This window comes from Castanea sativa, chromosome 5 (assembly GCF_040712315.1).
Source record: "Castanea sativa cultivar Marrone di Chiusa Pesio chromosome 5, ASM4071231v1".
Taxonomy (NCBI): domain Eukaryota; kingdom Viridiplantae; phylum Streptophyta; class Magnoliopsida; order Fagales; family Fagaceae; genus Castanea; species Castanea sativa.
Window position 1 is genome coordinate 76,774,079 of NC_134017.1, and position 23,913 is coordinate 76,797,991.

Consider the following 23,913-nt stretch of genomic DNA (forward strand, 5'->3'; position numbering starts at 1 on the left):
TTGATATCAACTCTTTTATTCTTAAATTTACTAGAATTTGTTAATTGTTCTCCTCCATGGATCCCTTTGAGTTTTAGACCTTTTTTTCCCAATAAAATAAGTATGTAGACTAGAAGAACAAACTTAGAATTTGGCAACATTATGGCCATGAAGATCTAGCAAATATTCCAACCCATTTATAAGGGTTAGTTTCACTTGCAAAGTCCAGAATTAATTTTCTTTCTATCGTCAATGGAGTGCTTTTGTATTTTTATAATTTTTTTGTGCATAAAGAACTAAAAGAAATTGTAATCTGTGATATAGAATATTTCTGTATAAATTAGCTGTGCAGGAGATACAATTGTTTCTTTTACAGTTGATTTTTGTTATGTGATTTTAATATTGTCTTATTATAAGCATACATGATTAAATTGCGAAGCCATACTTGATCTATACAGATTTATATATGTATTTATTTTCTTGTTTTTGTCCTTAATTGTAAAGTACTTACTTTTTATAAAATTTTATCGTTACAACCACCAGCCATGGCAGAGGAAGCAGGTATGTTTGTGGTTCCCCAAACTGTTGGCACTGTTTTATGTTGCAAATGTGGTATTCCAATGGCACCGAATGCTGCCAATATGTGCGTAAAGTTTTTGCGCTCTGAAGTTGACATCACAGAAGGTCTATAGAAGCATGTGATCATAATGCATTGCTTTGAGTGCAACAGCTCCTTGCAGCCACCAAGAACTTGGATCAAAGCTCAATTGGAACCAAAAGAGCTGTTGACATTCTGTGTGAAGAGGCTGAAGAATTTGAACAAGGTAAGATTGGTTACATGCGGGATTCATTTGGACCGAACCTCATTCAAAGAGGATCAAGGTCAAATTGAAAGTTCAGAAAGAGGTTCTTAATGGAGCAATACTTGAACAATCGTATGCGGTTAAATATGTTCAGCAAGAGCACGTGTGACTCTTGTTCAAGAGTTCAGGCCAATCCTGACCAGTGGGTTGCGGCAGTGCAACTGCGCCAGCATGTTTCTCACAGGCGTACTTTCTTTTATTTGGAGCAGCTAATTCTGAAGCACGATGCTAGATAAAGATTAAACAGATGGAACAAGGTATCGACTTCTTTTTCTCTAACCGGAGCCATGGTGTGAAATTTGTGGAATTCATTGGTATGGTTGCTCCAATGAAGAGTCGCAATGACAAACAGCTTGTTTCCCATGATATAAAGAGTAATAACTATAATTACAAGTATACTTTCTCAGTTGAAATCTGCCCTATATGTCGTGAGGATTTGATCTGTTTGCCTCTCAAAGTTGCCGCTAGTTTGGGAAACCTTGGCCCATTGGTGATCTGCACCAAAGTGACCAACAACGTTGCTTTGCTTGACCCGTTGACCTTAAGGGTTTCTTACTTGGATGCTGATCGGTATTGGAGGTTACTGTTTAAGTCTCTACTCACAAGCAGGCAGCGGGTGGAGTATATTATGTTAGATGTGGAGATAATTTCTTCTGAAGTTAATGTTGGTGGCTCCAAGTGTGTTTTAGCTGATGCACAAGTGGCCCGAGTATCAGATTTTGGAAGACATGATACAATTTTCAACATAAGAACACATCTAGGCCATCTTTTGAACCCCGAAGATTATGCCCTTGGTTATGACTTATATGGGGCCAACAGTAATGATATTGAGATAGAGAAGCACAAAGGTCTGGTCATCCCCGAAGTGATTCTTATTAGGAAAAGCTATGAAGAGAAGCATTAGAAGAAGCGTGGGAAGCCTCGTGCCTGGAAGCTTAAATACCTTGACATGGAAGTTGATGATAAGAATAGAACTGATCAAGAAAAGATTAACTTGGAGTGTGAACAGTTCTTGAAAGATCTGGAGGAGAACCCTGAATTGAGGTTCAATATATCATTGTACTGTAATAAAGACTACCAGCCATCAGAGATGACATCTGTGGCTGATGGAGATGACATACCTTCTATTCCGTTGGATGAGTTGCTTGCTGATCTTGATCTAAGCGAAGCAGAAGCAGAAGATGGAGATGATGATATGAAGGAGTGATGATCAGAATCTTTTGATCCATTGTCTTACTCTCTCATAGTCCCTTCACAAGTTCACCACCACCCTACTTCCTCCGTATTTTAAGCACAATGGTTCAAGCATTTTTGTTGATGATTTTGTATAATATCTGGGTTGCTCTTGGCTCTATTAAATATGCCGGTTGCTGTTGAATAATTTATCACATGGCCAATATAGATGTATCACAATTGAGTAGTAGCTTCTGTGATTTTGAAGCTTTTTTATGTTTTGAACTTGCTTTAAAATTTTCCAATTCCAGTTTTGTTTATTTATTTATTTTTGGGTTTATAAATCATTGAAGTTTTTGTTGTATAATTGCTTAATTGGGTGGTCAGTATGCTGCATGTTGTGATTCTGATCATTTGGTTAAAATTCTTGCGGCCTTGTCTTCTTTGCGCTTATTTTGATTTACACATTCTATTGCTTTATTGGCTTGCAACCCTCTGAATCTAAGCATTATATACTACCAATGAGTTATACAAAGCCTGGTCAATTTCTATTCTACCTGTTGAATATTATAGCAAGGTCCAGTGTTTCACTGGTATTCGATTGTTTCCTATATACGACCTTGCTTGAGTCTCTAATTTTCTATCAATTGAAAATTTATTTTTGGACATGTTTTTAGTAAATTAAGCAAATTTTTTTTTTCTAAAGCATTATTTAAACTATTGATCACTTTATGTTCCAACATGCAATTGGGACTTTTATACTTCAAAGTTCGAACATCTCATTTTTTGTAGTTTTTCTAATAGTCCGGTTTTTATAATTGGAACCAAACATTGTCTCCATCTTTGAGCTCTTGTGTTTGCTTTGTAGCAACTAGCAGCCACCATACTCACATTGATTTCGTCAGAAATCCAGCCCTCTGTATGGGAAAACAAGAAAAGTCTGATATGTAGAGGCAACAAATATTTGATAACTGACTTCTTAATGCTACCAATAATGGTCATGCATATCTTTTTGTTTCATTATGGCTAAACAATACTTAAGGGGAGAACCCATGATCGGGGATTATGTGCCATAGAATGGAGACATGGGTATCCTACCAAGTCAATGGAGATAGTATAATCTATAATGGAAATAAGTCGTGCTACTGTTATAGAAAGAGGCAAAGATGGATCCAACTTTATATTTTGTAATATTTAATTGAAATTATGAAAAAAAGGGGGGAAAATACTAACATATCTCACACCATTCTAATCTATATTTCCAAACTTTTTTACCAAAAGTTAGAAAACAAGCCCGACATTACTTAGAAGTTACAACTTATATTTTATCTTAATCCTTTACATTGTATTTTGGTCATTCTTATAATAATTTTTTTAAAATTACAACTTTTGTCATAATTTGATAAGTGGTTAATTATGAATGATTTACAATCACTTTTATATAAATTTACTACTTTTTATCTACGATTAACTTTCCACCCTTTAAGAGTTTGTGACAAAATTACGGAATAAAAGTTCCACCCTGACACATTCTCTTCTTAAAAACTCAACAAAATTTAAATTAAACCAAATTCGAATAATTCGACCACTTTAATAAATTATGACAAAAATGGTGAGCATGCGGGAAGAATTGTTTTAAATTCCCTCCAAAAAAAAAAAAAATTCAAAATTACACTAAATAGTTAAACGAAAATATTTTGTTGAAACGGTTACATAAACGACACACAGACACAGTCACAGAGAGCGAAGAAGAAAGAGATGGTAAAATGCAAGAAGAGAAGGAAGAAGCTAAATGCTCATTGTTACTGGTCAGCACTGCCAATTCCTATTTCTCTGAGAAAAGTTTTGTTTTCTCACTCTCCATACAGGTCAGAATTCCAATTCACCCCATCTGTATTCCTTCATATTCTCTGCCAAGTTTGAACTACATTTCCAGAAATCCCTGTAAATTTTTCTAGTTTTAGCTTCTCCAATTTCAATATAAGAGTCAGTGTTTTGCTTTGCTTGCATTGACGTTTCTTCTTCATCAACTTATTTGTGTGAATTTTGTAGCTTCAAACTGTAATTATTATGGCTAGGGACACTTTGGTTTCTCTTTGTTGAATTGGGGAATATAAAAAAATGATCTTTTTTGTGAAAATTGATAATTTTGGAGGGAAAGTTCAAATCTTTGAGATAAGATGTATTTGTATTGTGAATTTGCTTTGATGGGTTTTGTTCAAGTCGATGATATGCGTCTTTTAGGCATTTGGGTAAATGGGTTTTTGGATATGGAGTAAAAAGTGAAAACCCCAAATTTAGCTAACGTTTTTAGGGTTCAAAGGAAGTGGAAGTTGGTGGGTTTGGAATTTTGGAGTTTTAGAGGTCACTGTGTATGGATTCTATTTGATGAGAAATGCAACTGCCATCACATTAGAAATCAGTTCAAATCACAGATCAATCAGGCGGATTTAAAAGTTCAGTCAGTTAGGAGACTTGGGTGAGGAAGGTTGAAGAAATATTTTTATTATTTGAGCAGATTGTTGAGCTTGAAGCTAAGCAAGATGGAGTTTATATGTTTGATTTTGAAAAATGCTTATTATGCAAAAGTTCCACCACCACCAATGCCTAAGAAGGAAGTTCAAACAGGTACGAGTGATGGGTATTGGCAGAGCAGGCTCTGTCCTTCACTGAATATGGCTGTTTTTTCATCCTCACCTCTAAAGGCACAGTCGGAAATTCTTGTTAGGCCAGTCAGGAAGGTGGGTTTTGCTTCCCACCAATTTTCGGTTACCTGTGATAACGTATTATTAGAAAATGGGGATTGTGATATACGGAAGCTGGTGCAGCATCATCAAAGACTCACAGAAAATGCAGAGTGTGAAGGTGAGTTTTGCTTTCCAACCCTGCTAAATTAACAGAAATAAAGGGATCAACAGGTAGTTTAGTTTCTGTACACATTAAAGATGAGAAAGAAGTATTAGTTGTTGAAGATGGAAAAGAAGTACTTGGTAGAAGTACACTCCAGGCTCCACTTGGGATACCTTTTAGCTTTGTTAGTGTGGGTGGGGCCTGCAGGGCTTTTCCTTTAGCAAGGACTGATTGTACTGGCTCATATGATAGTGGTGGATTGCTTGATACTGATGTGCGAAGGGAACGGATGCAGCTCATTGCTGCAGCACAGGGCCTTGAGGGGGTGTCAATGGAATGTGCCAATTTGTTGATTAATGGGTTGGATGCTTACTTGAAAAAGTTGATCAAGTCCTGCGTTGAATTGGTAGGGGCAAGATGTGGACATGACTTGTCGAAGAATAATAGTTACAAGCACCAGTTTGATGGGAAGCAATTCCCAATTTCATTGTTAGATTTCAAGGTGGCAATGGAGCTTAACCCACAGCAGCTTGGGGAAGACTGGGCATTTCTGCTGAAGAAAATATGTATACATGTATTTGATCAATAACATTTCTGGAGCAACTCTTGGTCTCTAATATGTGATTGATTTAATTACTGACTGGTTTGAATGGTCATAGACGCTTGACAGCTTTGCTTCGGTACTGATGATGCAGTAATTCTCATGATAATATAATGCTCCATACAAGTTCACCCAAATCAGGATATTTCTGCTTAAGCCTCGTTCTCGATCCCAACAACCCCTTCTATTAGCAACCAGCCTGAATGGTGTTGAATGAAGAATCTTGTGTTTGATTGCCTTGTAGTAACTTAGCTTAGTTTTGTTCTTTCTACCTATCTTATGTATTTTAAAACTTAAACTTTGTTGAATTCTTGATATTAACAATGCTTTCTCACAAGATTCTTCTTTAAGTGTTTACTTCCAAATGTTGAATTGAGTGGCATTTCATTTAAGTAGTTTCTTCTAAACAACTGTGCACTTAAATTATGACTTCTTTTGAAGTTTCTCCTGTAATGATAAGTTACTTCTTGGTTTTAAAATGTATGATTGTTTCTTGTTTGAAGCATAAGAAGCCCCGCTTTGTGCAAGATCTCTCACACCATTCATTACAGGCTCCCATCTATGTAAAGAAAGATTACATTTTTGTACTATTCAGTCTTGGTAATAAGATTTTCATTTCATTTGATTGATTTCTTCAATTTGAGGACTTGTGAAGTCAAAGATTTCATATTTGGTGCATTAACAAACACCTAAGTTTTACAAACTGCTATACTAGTTCATGTACAAAAAATTACTGCATAGGCAGTATAAAGTGTTACTGTCACCACTATAAACATTTATTTACAATGAGTGCTATTGACATAATTCCTATCTTTTAATTTGTCTGTACGTCCCTTGCCTTTTGAATTTTCTGATCGTGATTCTTTGCAGCCTTGACCTTCTCTTGAAGTATTAATATTTTTCCTTCATATTTAAATCCATTTTCTCTATAGTCTATAAGCTTGCTATGGAATACACAGTTCCCAAAGTCTTATCTTAGATACTGTTCTCCTAAAGTTTTGGCTCCATGCAGATATGCTGTGTAGATACTGCTGGTGAACATACTCCTCCAATGGATTATGCTGGGAAAACTATTTACCGAAATTACCTTTAGCATTGGTCATGGTTCAGTTATTTTGTTATTCTTAAGTAATAATGGGATTATCTTGGTCTGAGTTTTAAAATCTAAATGCTTTAGTAAGTAGTTACTTTGGCATGCACACATTAAATTTTGAAAAAATATAAGTCCCTTGTATGTATGGACCGAAGTGATTATGATTCTCTTCTCATTATTGAAGTGGTGCATTGGCTTGGGGGCCCAAACATTGACATCTCAATCACTATAAAAACAAATTGTAATGATCTTTGTGTTGTTAAATGGCAGTAACTATCACTTTCATCAACATATATTTTGATGTTAGACTGATCTATATGCTATGAAATTATGACGGCAAATGTAAAACTTGAGAGTTGTTGGCAGAGTTTTACAGGTGTTTTGTTAGCACATGATAATCACCTAACATTTCTGCTGGGGTGATGACCACTATTTTTTGGTATTTTAAATTCACTCCCCTTTTTTCTTGATGAGGTAAATCGAAACATTTATTTAAGAACTAGTTAAAATAGACAGGGGATGCCATAATTTGGATGGTTTTGCTTCTTAGTCAAAAGTCTGAAAGAAAATGAATTTAGAATTATGAAATGGGAAATTTCCATGTATGTTTCCCATGGAAATTTCCCATTTCAACACCAGAAATCTTATGTTTGATTGCCTTGTTTAGCTTAGTTTTGTTCTTTCTACCTATCTTTAGCATTTTTTTTTGTTTGTAATTTACAGTCATTGGGAATAGAATTTTAGATCAGTTTTGCAAGATTAATATGTAATATGTCTTGCTCAATAGGTAGGTAAAACTGCATGATGTAAAAGCTCTTGTGTATGTATTAAACTTTATTGGATTCTTGATATTAGCAATACTTTCTCACAAGATTCTTCTTTATGTGTTTACTTCCAAATGTTGAATTGAGTGGCATTTCATTATAAATAGTTTCTTCTAAACAACTGTGCACTTAAATTATAACTTCTTTTGAAGTTTCTCCTGTAAGGATAAGTTACTTCTTGGTTTTAAAATGTATGATTGTTTCTTGTTTGAGGCATAAGAAGCCCCGCTTTTTTGCAAGATCTCTCACAACCTTCATTACGGGCTCCCATCTATGCAAAGAAAGATTACATTTTTGTACTATTCAATCTTGGTCATAAGATTTTGATTTTTTTTTTATTGATTTCTTCAATTTGAGGACTCATGTGAAGACAATGATTTCATATTTGGTTCATTAACAAACACCCAAGTTTTACAAATTGCCATACTGGTTCAAGTACAAAAAATTACTGCATAGGCAGTTTAAAGTGTTACTGTCACCACTATAAACATTTATTTATAATGAGTGCTATTTACATAATTCCTATCTTTTAATTTGTCTGTACATCCCTTGCCTTTTGAATTTTCTGATTCTGATTCTTTGCAGCCTTGACCTTCTCTTGAAGTATTAATATTTTTCCTTCATATTTAAATCCATTTTCTCTATAGAGTACAAGCTTGCAATGGAATACACAGTTCCCACAGAGTCTTATCTTAGATACTGTTCTCCTAAAGTTTTGGCTCCATGCAGATATGCTGTGTAGATACATACTGATCTTCCAATGGATTATGCTGGGAAAACTATTTACTGAAATTACCTTTTGCATTGGTCATGGTTCAGCTATTTTTTTATTCTTAAGTAATAATGGGATTATCTAGTTCTGAGGTTTAAAATCTAAATGCTTTATTAAGTAGTTTCTTTAGCTTGCCCACATTAAAGTTTGAAAAAAAATGTCCCTTGTATGGACCGAAGTGATTCAAGTTGCACGTGTATGATTCTTTTCTCATTATTGAAGTGGTGCATTGGCTTGGGGGCCCAAACATTGACATCTCAATCACTGTAAAAACAAATTGTAATGATCTTTGTTTTGTTAGATGGTAACTGTCTCTTTCATCAACATTTATGTTGATGTTAGACTGATCTATATGCTATGAAATTATGATGACAAATGTAAAACTTGGGAGTTGTTGGGAGACTTACAGGTGTTTTGTTAGCACATGATAATCACCTAACATTTCTGCTGGGGTGATGACCACTATTTTAGTTTTTTTTTTTTTTGGTATTTTAAATTCACTTCCCTTTTTTCTTGATGAGATAAATCGAAACATTTATCTATGAACTAGTTAAAATAGATAGGGGATGCCATGATTTGGATGGTTTTGTTTCTTAGTCAAAAGTTAGATAGAAAATGAATTTAGAATTATGAAATGGGAAATTTCCATGTATGTTTCCTGTGGATGTGCCCTTATCAAAGCTTTGAAAATTTCTTCATAATGAACTAGTGTAAGATATTTATTAACTCAGCATAGCCGGCTGATTTGGGATTGTCTTTTGTTGAATTTTTAATAATCCAAAATAAAATATTAGTTTATTATGCAATTGATTTCTATGTCTATCTATCCCTCACCCTTATTTGACTGAATTATCACATGTATGAAAATCCATAGACTTCTTTATATTCAATGCTTATATCCTTGTTAAGGTCTCTAAGAAGTCAAGCTTAAGCTGGTGAATTGAATTGCTGGGAGCCAAGAGTAGTCGGTAAAAGTATCCCCTTTAGGTGAAGAAAATGGAAGTACAATTTTGATTGTGACTGTAGCACTTGGTCATCTTTAAAAAATATTTTAGTGAATTTATATTTTGGATTATCATTAAGTGAATTAGAATGCTTAAACGCACTTGAGTTTCCTAAGTAGAGATATAAATTTTTAAACTCTCATAGGCTGCTAAAGTGGATTTGGTTGGATGGGATTCTTGTTGACTTCAAGATTAAGGAAATGAACACGACTGTAGGAGTCTTGCTGGGTTCATTTGGACCCATTGTCTTACGAGCTATATTGGATTTATTGTGATACGTAGGAACAATCCCGTTGGACTTGCAAACCTTGCTGTCTTATGTATGATATTTCTTTCAAGCATTGCACATACCAAAACTTGTGATTTATCTCCTGGAAATTTTAAAATATGCAGTGCTCTCCAGATTTAACAGCAGATTTACAGAATGTTTTCAATTTTTGAACTGCCAATGATCATTATTTTCATTGTCTGTTTATCATACAGTTGACACTCTGCCAACAATTTTAGTAGAACTAGCAAAGTATGGTTACTAATTTTTTCAATTGCTTTGCTGCATGTATATTAAATTATGATCACATTCTTTCCCTTTATAATTTTATTGTCCACTAATCAATTGCATGCTTTTGCAGTAAGTACACTGTTAATGAGTAAAACTGCTCACTGATAAGCTATTTCCAAATTAGTTAACTGTGGATATCTACAAAAATTATTATTATTATATTTACAAACAACTTTGTGATTCGGTGGCATTTTTGTTTTTCACTCAATAAAGGTGCACCTGATACATGTTTCATATTACACTGATCTGGGGACACTTGCAATAACTATGTACCATTCCACTGCGTTGTCGGCAATTTGGTTGTAAAAAGAGGATGCCATGTTATGTCGCAGGACATTAGCAACGTATTATTGTAATTATAATTATTACTATTATTCTAGGATGAAACTTTGAGTGATGTTGTTGTCTTAAGCATGATTTGCAGAGAAGGATGAGGCTGCACTATGGTTAGACCACAGAAAAAACCTCCAGAAGGGCCTTTGCTTGCGCTTTGGAGGGTGACTTATCAGTTCTGATTCTGACCTTCTCAGCATTTCCCACATCACCTGGACATCCTGATATCCACACGTCTGTACATCATTGTGAAGCTTCAAAAGTCCAGCACCTGCAGACCAAAACAATGCCACAGCTTGTAAGTGATAAGCTTTTATTTAACATACCATTAGATGCTAGAACTGCTATTTAAATGAATCCCAGATAGTCGTAGTTGATTAGTGTGTGATAAAAGTAGCATTGATGTTACTCTAATCACAACTTGCCATATTGGCAACTGTGAACAAAATTGTCACTAACTTTACTCCTTTTTGAAAAATAAAAAAAAGAGATGCCCCAAAGGGTGGACAAATCAAATTTGAGTTAGAATATGAATATGATGAAAGATTCCTCTCTGTTGTATACTATTGAAGCGTTTATTCTTTGATGCTCCAAGTGGTGGTCGTGTACCATAGATCATCCGAGTCCCAGAACTTTTTTTTGGGCTTTTTTTGTGCAAAAAGTTGTAGTTCATAGAATACTTTATTGCAATGTTGTTGTCAGGTCATTTTTAAAGTGACTAGGCATAAAGTTTCACGGAAAAAAATGTTGATCCTATCCTAATTCCTAATAAGGCACGCTTGTCTTTCGGTCGTGAGGACCAATAAAAGTATTGGTTGCCACTTACCACTTACAAGGAGTGATGACAAAGAAAAATTAGAAATAGGAAAGTGTAGGTAGGTTCATCAATTTAGAATGTAGACCACTTTATAAGAGGAATGGTGACATAGAAAAATTAGAAATTGGAAAAGTGTAGGTTAGAAGGTTCATCATTTTAGAATATAGCAATCATAACTAGTTTAAACTCCAAAATAACTAAAAATGGCAACAGCAATTGATACTTCTTAGTATTTCCGACACAAACAATCTTATATAGTTCAATTGATATTTCTTGATATTCCCGACACAAACATTCAAGATTTGAATCCTTCAGGCTTTCAATCCCATCTATGGAATTGTCTGAAAAAAACTAGAAGTGGATTCATTGAACTAGTGGAGGTAGCCCACTACTAGAAGAATATTTAATTCTTTTTCAGACATTTGGGAATTATGCAATCCATAGGGAGGACAACCTCCCAACCAACCAATAAAAACAAAGATAAATAAATAAATTTGTGACCCTATCAATTCATATAGAACTCACAATACTTTGTTTTTATTTATTGGGAGGACCATGTGTATGGTCCAACCAGATGCTTGAATAATTTCTCGAGTCATGTGCCCTTGATAATTGATCTACTATGCATATGGATAATGTAGATGACATTGTGAGGTTCACTTCCTAGAAAAAGTGATACAATCATACAACACTTTTATTTTAATTAAATAGTTAATTTCATTTTTTTTTAAATGAAAATCCATAGCAGAATTGAAGATCATCTTTCAATTATTACATTTTTTTTTTACCGTCCATTTTCTGTTGATGATATAAATTATTGGTGGTGGTCCTGGTTGAGAATTGAGATTACTATATTATTTTATGAAACCGTATTTGCTTTTGATTGCTTCGTTCGAATTCACATTTTCTAAGCCTTGTGGGATCCCCTCATAGTTGGAGTTCCTCAGGCAGTGGTTTTTATTATTATTATTTTTTTAATTTTTAATTAGACATAATATATATAATATGTTTTCACAAACAGGGTTTTAATGTGATGTGTGGAAATTACATATCAGGTTGGATCAATTGGGTCCCAGACAGTTATCAAACATTAAAATAAAAAGAAGTTCAAAATTTTGGGTTTGCTCCAAATGACAATTGTTTTGGGTTCACTCAAAAGAAAAGGCAATTCAAGTGCTTGATAAGGTTGAAAATTCATCATTTAGCACATGATAAATATCTACAACACCCATATTAAAGTCTTTTCTTCATCTATTAAACTTTCTAAATGTATTTTTTTTTCCTAACCATGATATCCAAAATAGAATAATGGTCTTTTCCCACTTAAATAAGGGAAAATATTCTAGTGGAAATTCTCAACCTACCACAGACTTTCCATTTGACATTCCGTGTGACCTATAAACTCATGAAAGTACAAATTGTTGAAAATCATGCTAATTAGTGCTAAAAAAGGGAGGTATAACCAAACCAAAATTTTTCAATTTTGAGTCGAGAAAAAAGACACCCATTGAATGAAAGAAATATTGGGCATGCTCCTATTCATTGAATCCGTTAGATTTATAAGACATGTTTCCTTTCGGCTACATGTCATGATTTAGACTAGTCCTGTGGACAAAGGTATTGGCAGGGATCGAGACCGAGATCAGCAAGATCGAGATCAAGATCGGCAGGGATCGAGACCGAGATCAGCAAGATCGAGATCGGTTGGGAAGATTTTTGGGTTTGATTTGAGGTGCAAAGAGAGAGAGACGTTTGAGGTTGAGGGAGGTGCTGGGAATTTGATCTGAAGAGGGAGAGAGAGACTAGTTGGGAGAGAGAGAGTGAGAGACAGATTGTGAGGAGAGAGAAAAAAAATCAATTAAAGAAGTGAGAGGAGAGAGAAAAGTCAAATAAAAAAATAATAAACCATTTGCAACATCCGTCCATACCGTGACAAAAATGCAACGTTATTGTTCAATATTGCAAAAATATGGCACATTTGACACATCTGATAATGCTCAATTTTTGTGTTTGGTGTGCCAAATGTGCCAAATATTTGGCATTTAACACATTTGCAACGTCTGCTACGGATGCTCTAATGAGATTTTTAAAACAAATCATTATTGCAGTAAAGTATTTTATGGTTAAACCCATTTTGGAACATTATTCATGGTTTTCCTAAAACATACTGTGTACTATTATTGTTAATCATTTATGGAAAATGCATGAAGCATTGAAAGTGCATCATATTTTGTATTGCATATGGGGAAATGCATGATTTATTAGCATAAAAAAGACTATGGTCTTTGTTAAAATTCTTGAGAATGGATTTTATGGATTTATTACATTATTTGCAAAATTTCAAGATGCTTTGATAATTGAGAAAGTTATACAAAATCTTCTTGACAAGAAATGAGTTTGAAGGCTTTGAGAAGCTTGTGAATATCTTTGGATATTAAAAGGTTTTATGAAACTACTTGGAAATGAACGGTGTTTTGATTTTATGTAATTTGTGAGATCTTTATGGTTTACCCCTGTGATGTGACGTGTGATTACCCGGTGATTACCTAGCTAGATACTATAGTTTGTGGGACATTGGTATCTTAACACCTGTCTTTGTGACGGTAGATTAGTTCTGTCTTTGTGATGGGATATGAATTCCTTCTTTTTGACAGCGTTAAGTTCCGTCTTTGTGACGGCAGATTAGTTTCGGCTGTGTGTCTGTGATGAGTTCCGTCTTTGTGATGACAAATGAGTTCCATCATTGCGACAACATTGTCATGTGGCCATCATTGGATTTTCTGGTTTTGGAACGGTGTTTTACTATTGCTCACAATATATATATATATATATATATATATAGTATGTAGTTTCACATCGAGATATTTTGAAAGAGCTTTGTGCTATACTATTTTAATCATTCTTATCATTTTATCCATGAAGATTGATTTTGTAGAAGTTAAGTCAAAATTCCCAAAGTGTAACATGTTTTGTGTTTTGTAAAAAAAAAAAGCTCATTATCATGAGACCTGCATTTCTCTTACCCCCATTAATTATGCTACTTACTATACTTTAGCTCATCCTACTCTTTAGCAATTTTACAGATAAAATTAGTTATATGTCATGCATGAAGCTTAGTTTATTGGTGGTGATTAGAGTACTATTGCTAAGTGGGAGATTTATGCTATAAATTGTTGGTGACTCAACTTACTAAATTTATCGAGGCCATAGCTAATTCTATTGGAGGTTGGGCTGTTGAAATTTGTTAGCCTTGGGTGTGGTAGGCCTAAATTTTTTGTCGAGGTTACATATCTTAGAGAGAATCGTGACTTTGTGTTTATTTATTCGCAGCTTTGGATTTTTTATATATACTTGCAGATACATGATTTGTTGTTTGTACTGTTTGTAAATGTGTCATAGAGGTCTGACTTATATTGTGGAGAGATCAATATATTTATTTATTTTATCATACGGAAAGAAAAGAAAAGAAAAAACCCCTATAGCTCCTCTTAAAGGTTTGGTTTCTCATGCTTTGAACCCTTTTCGATTTAGGGTGTAACACCACAACACATGTTGCAGCCCCCATATGGAGCTGCATGAGGGGCCATAGTGGTGAGCTAGAAGGATTTGGGTAAGACTAAGCTGATTAGATGGAGGTGGCCAATGATGGGTAGGGCTGGTGGACTCAAGAGGGTTTTGGATTGCTGGCCAAGAATGGAAGCATGATTTTATGAAGGATTGTACAAAGAAAGCAATTATGAACCAAATGAAAAATAGGAAGTAGTACAACATTTCACTAGCACTAGTGATAATGGTCTCATGCTCTGTACCGATTGAAGGATTACTTTTCTCTTGAATTAGGTCTGGTAGTTGAACTTCTTATAACTTCGATCTAAGGCTATAAATATAGGGCTTGGTGCGAATGCGTCAGTGCAATTGCTAAGGATTTTTTGTTTTTGCTTTCTGAAAGCCCATCGGCTAGAGGATTAGTTTTTATTAAAACTCTCATTCTAAAAAAAAAAAAAAATTATTATAACTAGTCCCTCACGTGTGATAATTTTAATTGAGGGTATTATTATTATTATTATTATTAATTTGCAATTGGGACCAATTTAATAAATTGTAATGCTTTTATAATTATATTTATCACAACAAATTTTTTTATTATTGTAGAATTGTTTTTTTTCTTTAAAATTTTGAAACTTATCATTGTTAGTTTACTAATTTGTACATCTCCAAGTCAATCAAACGCGTTTGCATGTTACATTCACTTTCTCGTTTCCATAAAGGAAAGGCATTCACTGGTTAGTAAAAAGAAATGCAAATTGTTTCGCATGGTTTTTTCATTTATTTATTTTATTATTTTTAAGTTTATAAGCTTGTAAATATTATAAGTAAAAATATATTGTTTTGAAATAATTTTTATTATTATATAGAGAAATTTTTTATTATCATTTTGTGTTTGTCTTTTTTAATTCCTAGATGAATTTGATTATATAAATTCTTTTTACGTGTTATTTTTAAATATAAGTTATAAACACCATGATGTATCTTGCATCTTTCGTTAAATTATTTAAGTCAGATGTTATTATAGTGCCTAATGTGAAAATTAATACTGTTTGATACTAGTCACAATCTATATCCATCATCATCTTCATCAAATTAGGTAGCATCCTTATATAATTCAGCATCTTTCTTGCTAGATTAGTTGGTATCCTCATGAGTAGGGATGATAATGGGGATGGGCGGGGCTGAAGGATGGAATTTTCACTTCCGTCCTGCATGGTTTTGTCTTGCCCAATCCTTGCCATGTTTCGTAAAATTCTACTTCATGTTAATTTGCCCGTACTTATTACAATTTTTTAATAAAACATGCTTCATTAATATAAATATACTTGAAATTACAACTAAATATATCTCATCAAATTAATTTTTAGCAAGAACTAAATAATATTATCCAAATTTTTAACAAGAAAATATTACAACAAAAACAAAAATCTTAATATCCATGCATTTAAATAAGCTAATATTGATTTGTTTGTTTAAATAATGAGATTTAGCGTATGAAAAAATTAAAATTATAGCCCTTATCAACGCAATGATGGGGTGGGACGGAGCTAAAATGTCTAAACTCATCCCCACTCCATCCCGCTAAAATCTCATCCTATCCTTGCTCCACCACCTATGTTGGGCGAGGAAAACCCACAAGGGGCGAAGTGGGGAGGGACAAAATTACCATCTCTCTCTCTCTCTCTCTCTCTTTGCTTTTTAGAAAAAATATGTACTAAAAGATTGAGTGTTTTATTTGGTTTAATAAGAGTTGGATTTGAAGATTTTATGTTGAGGATCGGTTTATATTCTTCAACCATAAAATTTGTTTTGCGACATGATAGTTAATTTTGTTGGTTTCAAGCTATGAGGAACCATCCTCCATGTTCTTCGTTCATGTTATGGGTAGCTTTTATTTAATTAAATGTAATTTTTATGTTTTAAATTAATTTTATTTTTCTTTTCCTCCATAGTATTGTGAATGTGGTGAAGGTTTATTTTTATTTTTGGTGGTTTCCTTAGTAATTCTTTTGCTTCCTTCTTTTTTTGACCTGTTTATTCCCCTGTTTTTCATTTCTTGTGATGGAATGAAAGAAGAAATTTTTTGATTAGGCATATATTCTTTTAATTGGATTTTGTAATTATTATTTTTTCTAATTCTTATTGTTTTTTTTTTTCCTTTTTTCTTAATCAGCAAGTATATATGAATATAAAAAATATTGTTGCGTGGAAGAGATAATTTTGGATTTGGTCTTTTTCTAGTGTTTTAGTTGTACTATAGCCAATATATTTTGATATTCTCTTGTATTATAAGTGACCCAAAATAAAAATCTATGAAAGGAGAAAAAAAATTAAGATTTACTCGATCAAAAAATTTGGTATATTCCTATTTGATGAGTGAAATTAATTATGATATATTATATTCTTAAAGTATTCATTCCTATTTAGCCCACTTGTTTTGATAGAAAACCTTCTGTAAAGATAGTCTTTCACATTTTGCAGTATTTGGTTGTATCATAAAAAATAAGATAAAAGAAAACTATCTTTGGTTAACAAAAATGAGTATGACTAAATTTTTTTGAAGTTTGCTTCCACTAATTTTTTTGGAAAGAAATTCTATCTCACAACAAGTTAAATAACAAAAGTTAGAAGATTGTTTTCCAAGTAATTTAGGGTTGCTACCAAACATATATAGGAAAATGAGATAATTTTATATGAAATACTTTTTGAAAAATACTTATTTTCTAGAAAATATTAACATCAAAACAAGCATAGCCAAGATGTAAACCATTATAAGTTTGTAACCGAAAAAATGGGTAAAATAATGATTGGGGGCGATTTAAGGATTAGTTAGTAGCTTAGTGCACTCAATATTAGAAAAACAATTTTAGGAGGAAAATAAAATTATAAAATATAAATTACAAAGATTGAGCTTCAAAGCGTTAGAGATATTATTGAAAAACATAAATATTATACAACAAAATAAGTATTACACAAAATTATTACAAAACATGAAAGTTATTTTACATGAAATTGCAAAGCATCCACGTATTACCTAGAACATTATTGATATTATTATCCTTAAGCACACGAGTCCCATTAATCCAATGCCAATAACCATTAGATAGGATTAAGTAAGGCGTGTGATGCGATAACAAACAAGTGGTTTTTCTATTTCAACACCAAACCCAGACCCTAAGCTTAAATCAACATTCTCTCTGCCCTTCATTGTCCAATCAAAACGTTGGACCAAGGCTGCAATTGTTGTATGCATCATCAACATAGCAAGTGATCTACCAAGGCATCCTCTCCTTCCGCTACCAAATGGAATGTAACGAAAATTCTGGCCCTTAAATTCCATTTGATGCTCACTAATTTTCTCATCTGAGCTTTCCAAGAACCTCTCTGGTATGAACTCATCTAGGTTAGTCCAAAGCTCTGGGTCTTGCATCATGGCATAGACGTTGATTAGCACATGAGATTTACCCTTAACAAATGAACCATTCACCTTGCAATCTTCAGCACATTCCCTAATGATAAAAGGTCCTGAAGGGTGAAGCCTTAAGGTTTCCCTAATGACTGCACGTAAATAAGGGAGGTTTGGCATGTCTTATTCTTTCACTAGCCTGTTGGGTCCGACCATTGAATTGATCTCCTCCCTAAGTTTGTTCAGTGCCTGTGGTTTGTTGATTAGTTCTCCCATGGCCCATTGCATGGCTGCAGATGATGTATCGGTGCCAGCCAAGAAAATGTCCTAATCAAATTGGAAATTGATTACTAGATATTTAGTACATAACTACATAGATGTTTACTCGATTTCACAATTTAAATTCCAATTTCACATGGAAGCAAAATGGCTTCCCAGCTCATAATTAATTTTAATAATGAATTTATACCGAGTTTCATCAAAATGCACTTATTTTGAATTGTAGTTAACCACAACAATGGGGAGAAAAAAAAAATGATACAACCTTAAGTTTTACTATTATGAATCAACAAGATTACAAACGTAACAAGTTTCACACTTTGTGCAAATGTTAAGCTATGATTTGTGTAACCTCAATTTCATATGAAATTACAGTTAATTCATTTTTATTGTACATCAAATCATAACCTGTGTGACAGACTCAATACTTAATAAATTTTAATCACTCCAGACTTGCTATTAGTGACATATTGCTATTGCTAGGTAGGAGCTAGCTCTGAAAAAATACATTATTAATTTATATATAGGACAAAACCATATAAATCAAGGAAAGCATGCACAGCGTAAGTTATGAGCAAACTCTCAACTCTACGGATTTGCATTATCTCTGCTCAGTAGTGTTCTACTGACCTGATCATTCTTGGTTTTTCCCTAAACAGGCAAGGCCAATAGCCAAAAATGCCTTCACAAAGTCCCATGTCATCCAGATTGTAGTCATATGCTGTTATGGGCTGTTGCCTACCATAATCATGGGAATCTTCCTCTCCTCTACATGCATACCAAGGATTATAATCAATAACAAACTGGTTATCTGTGTCTTCATGATAGCTGAAATAATTGTCATGTTGTTCTTCACCAAGAGAGTAGTCTTCCATCTTCCCCAAAATGCTGCCACATCCAATGTCATGAGTACCATCTTCAAGGGAGTAGAAATTCTCGTGCTGCCAATCACTGAAACAACTTGACCAGTTCCAATGGTCACCATAGTCCATCTGTTCTTCCTCATAATAATCCTCTATTAGTCCATTCTCATTCCAGCGTCTACTTGTGAAATCATCCTCTTCTGTCCCACACAGTGAAGAGATGAAGCCATGAAATATTCCCTCTTCAAAAGAAAAATTGGAGTTGAAAACCGGACAGGGATAGAGACCTTCATCATCGTCAGCAATACTAGAACTATCAGCGAATAGATTTGGAGGATTGTCAATGAAATCGGGCTCATTCATCTTGTATATAGTGTTAGTCATTGTGTTCCAACTTTTACTTCAAGCTCAGTTATATGGTCTCTCTTTGCAACTAAAATTGAAATGTTATTTTCTGAATTAGAAAGTGTTCTATTGCTACGAAAAAAGGGGAGGAAAATGAATTCTGCAGGGAAAAAGTAAAGGCTGCACAATCCAGCACTATCCACTTATTGAAGAGAGATTCTATTCCGATCTCTGAATTGAAATTCTCTATCACAAATGACCATTAATTTGTTTACCTACATAGAGAGAGCCTGAATGGAATATCTTTTTTTGATAAAAAAAGCAGCTGTAGAGATGGGAATCAGTATCACAAAAGTGGGGTTGGCAGAGCATCGTATGCAATTTCTTTCACTATGTCAGATGAAAATAGCAGCTTCCACTTGTTCATAAAAGTTTTGTGCTTTCGGCCACAGTCCATGGATACCCCCTACTGAAAATTTTTACACTTAGCTTCCAGACCTCTGTAAAGTTGACAGGCATGACCATGAATTCTAACAAGTGAAATGCTAATTCATTGTACTCATTATGCTCAGCACGTGTTCGGCTACTACCCAGTATTGCACTTATGATGCTAACTATATATCCTTCCTAGCTACATAATCTGGACTAATTTTTACAGTGAACCTCTTTTAAACTCTCCTTCTTCATTGGAAGTAGATTAAAAGTTTATGGATAGAACAACATTAGTTAAATCTTGATGAACCAAGAATATATATATATATATATATATATATATATATATATATATATATATATATATATATATATATATATATATAAAATATAAGCAAAAACAACCCCGCATTAGCCATATAATTAGATGTAGGAAAAAAAAAATAGAAGTAGGGAAAAAAGAGATGTCTCATGTGAATCCAGTTCCTATAAGACGAGGATGCTATGGTCCCTATAAGACTTAATGAAATGGCACGTTTCACAGGACTATCTTTTTCTTTTTCTTTTAAAAAAAGAAGTAAAATGACATCATTTTACTTTAGGGGTTACAAAATTATAAACGGTTGTTTTCAGTTTTCACATAACCTAAATCATAAGTCATAAGAACACTCGACTCTCTCTAGCCTTTCAGCTGCTGTTGCAACACTTGACCCCTTGCCAATCCACCGTAACACCGCCGATAAGTTTTATAGTCACAAACAATGTAAAGAATTTCTTTGGTGGAAGAAATTATTATTATTATTTTTTTTACATGGATATCGATATCAATTTTATTTGCATTACATTTTGATTTTAGTTGATTTACGTGGGTTCTAGTTTGCTTAGCTAGTAAAATTTTTGATAGTTGTATAATAAATTTAGAATTCAATTCCCACCTACATCAAAAATCTATTATTGCCTTCATTTGATGATAAAAGAACTGTCATTAAGGGTAAACGGATGGAAAGAATGGAAAGACAAAACAATAAAGAAACTAGTTCAATACAAACTATACGTAAGAAGTTGGACATATAACAAGGCATAGAAAAAGAAAGAGACATGATAAGGAAAGAGAAAGAAAATGATAGTTTGGTAAACTTAGTCAACAAAGAAAAGAAGGATAATTCCAAAAAAGAGTAATAGCTTAAATGAAGGTATTGATAGAAGACTAAAGTCAATTGAAAGATTTATGACATATGCCCAAGATAGTGGTTGGATAGAATTAGCTAAAAAGACCATAGATTAAAACTCTCTGAAAATAAAATAAATTTTAGTCTCAAAAAAAAAAAAAAAAAAAAAGTTTAGATTCTGCCTCTTTGTTTAGGTTTGCATAGGACCGTTATTTCACATGGATCCTAAACCATTCGAATTTGTGACTTTTATTTTTAATTATTTGCTATTGGGCCTTTAATTTTGAGCTCAGCCCGGTGTCTTTATTTTACTAAGTTAGCCCAGAGACCCAAACCCATTAACTGAAACCCAAAAAAACAAAAACCAAAAATTCATTCAGTAGCCCCAAACCGAGAGAGAGAGAGAGAGAGACTCACCGCTGGCTACGTCGAAATGTTGGATTTTTTTTTTTTTTTTTTTTCTCTTACTTTGTTTTTTGATTATCTGATTTTTGTTTCTCCAGATTGGTGGTGACGATGAGGGCAATAGTTTTAGTCTATTTCTTGTTGTTATATAGCTAGTATGAATTCTTTCGTTTTTGCATAATGGTTTTCCAATCGTTTGGGACCATTTGATGAATTTGTTTTAGCTTATAACTTGATGTCTCTCTGAATGCGTCTAATTTATTGTTTTGCTGAATTTTGATTCAGCTTGATATCAACTCTTTTATTCTTAAATTTACTAGAATTTGTTAATTGTTCTCCTCCATGGATCCCTTTGAGTTTTAGACCTTTTTTTCCCAATAAAATAAGTATGTAGACTAGAAGAACAAACTTAGAATTTGGCAACATTATGGCATGAAGATCTAGCAAATATTCCAACCCATTTATAAGGGTTAGTTTCACTTGCAAAGTCCAGAATTAATTTTCTTTCTATCGTCAATGGAGTGCTTTTGTATTTTTATAATTTTTTTTGTGCATAAAGAACTAAAAGAAATTGTAATCTGTGATATAGAATATTTCTGTATAAATTAGCTGTGCAGGAGATACAATTGTTTCTTTTACAGTTGATTTTTGTTATGTGATTTTAATATTGTCTTATTATAAGCATACATGATTAAATTGCGAAGCCATACTTGATCTATAAAGATTTATATATGTATTTATTTTCTTGTTTTTGTCCTTAACTGTAAAGTACTTACTTTTTATAAAATTTTATCGTTACAACCACCAGCCATGGCAGAGGAAGCAGGTATGTTTGTGGTTCCCCAAACTGTTGGCACTGTTTTATGTTGCAAATGTGGTATTCCAATGGCACCGAATGCTGCCAATATGTGCGTAAAGTTTTTGCGCTCTGAAGTTGACATCACAGAAGGTCTATAGAAGCATGTGATCATAATGCATTGCCCTGAGTGCAACAGCTACTTGCAGCCACCAAGAACTTGGATCAAAGCTCAATTGGAACCAAAAGAGCTGTTGACATTCTGTGTGAAGAGGCTGAAGAATTTGAACAAGGTAAGATTGGTTACATGCGGAATTCATTTGGACCGAACCTCATTCAAAGAGGATCAAGGTCATATTGAAAGTTCAGAAAGAGGTTCTTAATGGAGCAATACTTGAACAATCGTATGCGGTTGAATATGTTCAGCAAGAGCACGTGTGAATCTTGTTCAAGAGTTCAGGCCAATCCTGACCAGTGGGTTGCGGCAGTGCAACTGCGCCAGCATGTTTCTCACAGGCGTACTTTCTTTTATTTGGAGCAGCTAATTCTGAAGCACGATGCTACTGCTTCTGCCATAAAGATTAAACAGATGGAACAAGGTATCGACTTCTTTTTCTCTAACCGGAGCCATGGTGTGAAATTTGTGGAATTCATTGGTATGGTTGCTCCAATGAAGAGTCGCAATGACAAACAGCTTGTTTCCCATGATATAAAGAGTAATAACTATAATTACAAGTATACTTTCTCACTTGAAGTCTGCCCTATAATTACAAGGATTTGATCTGTTTGCCTCTCAAAGTTGCCGCTAGTTTGGGAAACCTTGGCCCATTGGTGATCTGCACCAAAGTGACCAACAACGTTGCTTTGCTTGACCCGTTGACCTTAAGGGTTTCTTACTTGGATGCTGATCGGTATTGGAGGTTACTGTTTAAGTCTCTACTCACAAGCAGGCAGCTGGTGGAGTATATTATGTTAGATGTGGAGATAATTTCTTCTGAAGTTAATGTTGGTGGCTCCATGTTTTAGCTGATGCACAAGTGGCCCGAGTATCAGATTTTGGAAGAAATGATACAATTTTCAACATAAGAACACATCTAGGCCATCTTTTGAACCCCGAAGATTATGCTCTTGGTTATGACTTATATGGGGCCAACGGTAATGATATTGAGATAGAGAAGCACAAAGGTCTGGTCATCCCTGAAGTGATTCTTATAAGGAAAAGCTATGAAGAGAAGCGTTAGAAGAAGCGTGGGAAGCCTCGTGCCTGGAAGCTTAAATCCCTTGACATGGAAGTTGATGATAAGAATAGAACTGATCAAGAAAAGATTAACTCGGAGTATGAACAGTTCTTGAAAGATCTGGAGGAGAACCCTGAATTGAGGTTCAATATATCATTGTACTGTAATAAAGACTACCAGCCATCAGAGATGACATCTGTGGCTGATGGAGATGACATACCTTCTATTCCGTTGGATGAGTTGCTTGCTGATCTTGATCTAAGCGAAGCAGAAGCAGAAGATGGAGATGATGATATGAAGGAGTGATGATCAGAATCTTTTGATCCATTGTCTTACTCTCTCATAGTCCCTTCACAAGTTCACCACCACCCTACTTCCTCCGTATTTTAAGCACAATGGTTCAAGCATTTTTGTTGATGATTTTGTATGATTAAATCTGGGTTGCTCTTGGCTCTATTAAATATGCCGGTTGCTGTTGAATAATTTATCACATGGCCAATATAGAAGTATCACAATTAAGTAGTAGCTTCTGTGATTTTGAAGCTTTTTTATGTTTTGAACTT

General features: G+C 34.0%; 1 protein-coding gene and 2 pseudogenes across 1 annotated transcript; 2 read left to right on the forward strand and 1 right to left on the reverse strand.

The window, feature by feature from the left end:
* The first annotated feature begins 377 nt into the window (after nt 1-377).
* Nucleotides 378-2,250, forward strand: LOC142636973 (uncharacterized; annotated as a pseudogene).
* Nucleotides 2,251-17,526: 15,276 nt separating this feature from the next.
* On the reverse strand, nt 17,527-18,003 carry LOC142635845 (cytochrome P450 93A2-like). Its single transcript, XM_075809909.1, has one exon. The coding sequence runs from the start codon at nt 18,001-18,003 to the stop codon at nt 17,527-17,529; it is 477 nt and encodes a 158-aa protein (XP_075666024.1).
* A 4,049-nt stretch (nt 18,004-22,052) lies between these two features.
* LOC142634460 (uncharacterized) lies at nt 22,053-23,830 on the forward strand (annotated as a pseudogene).
* The last annotated feature ends 83 nt before the right edge of the window (nt 23,831-23,913 follow it).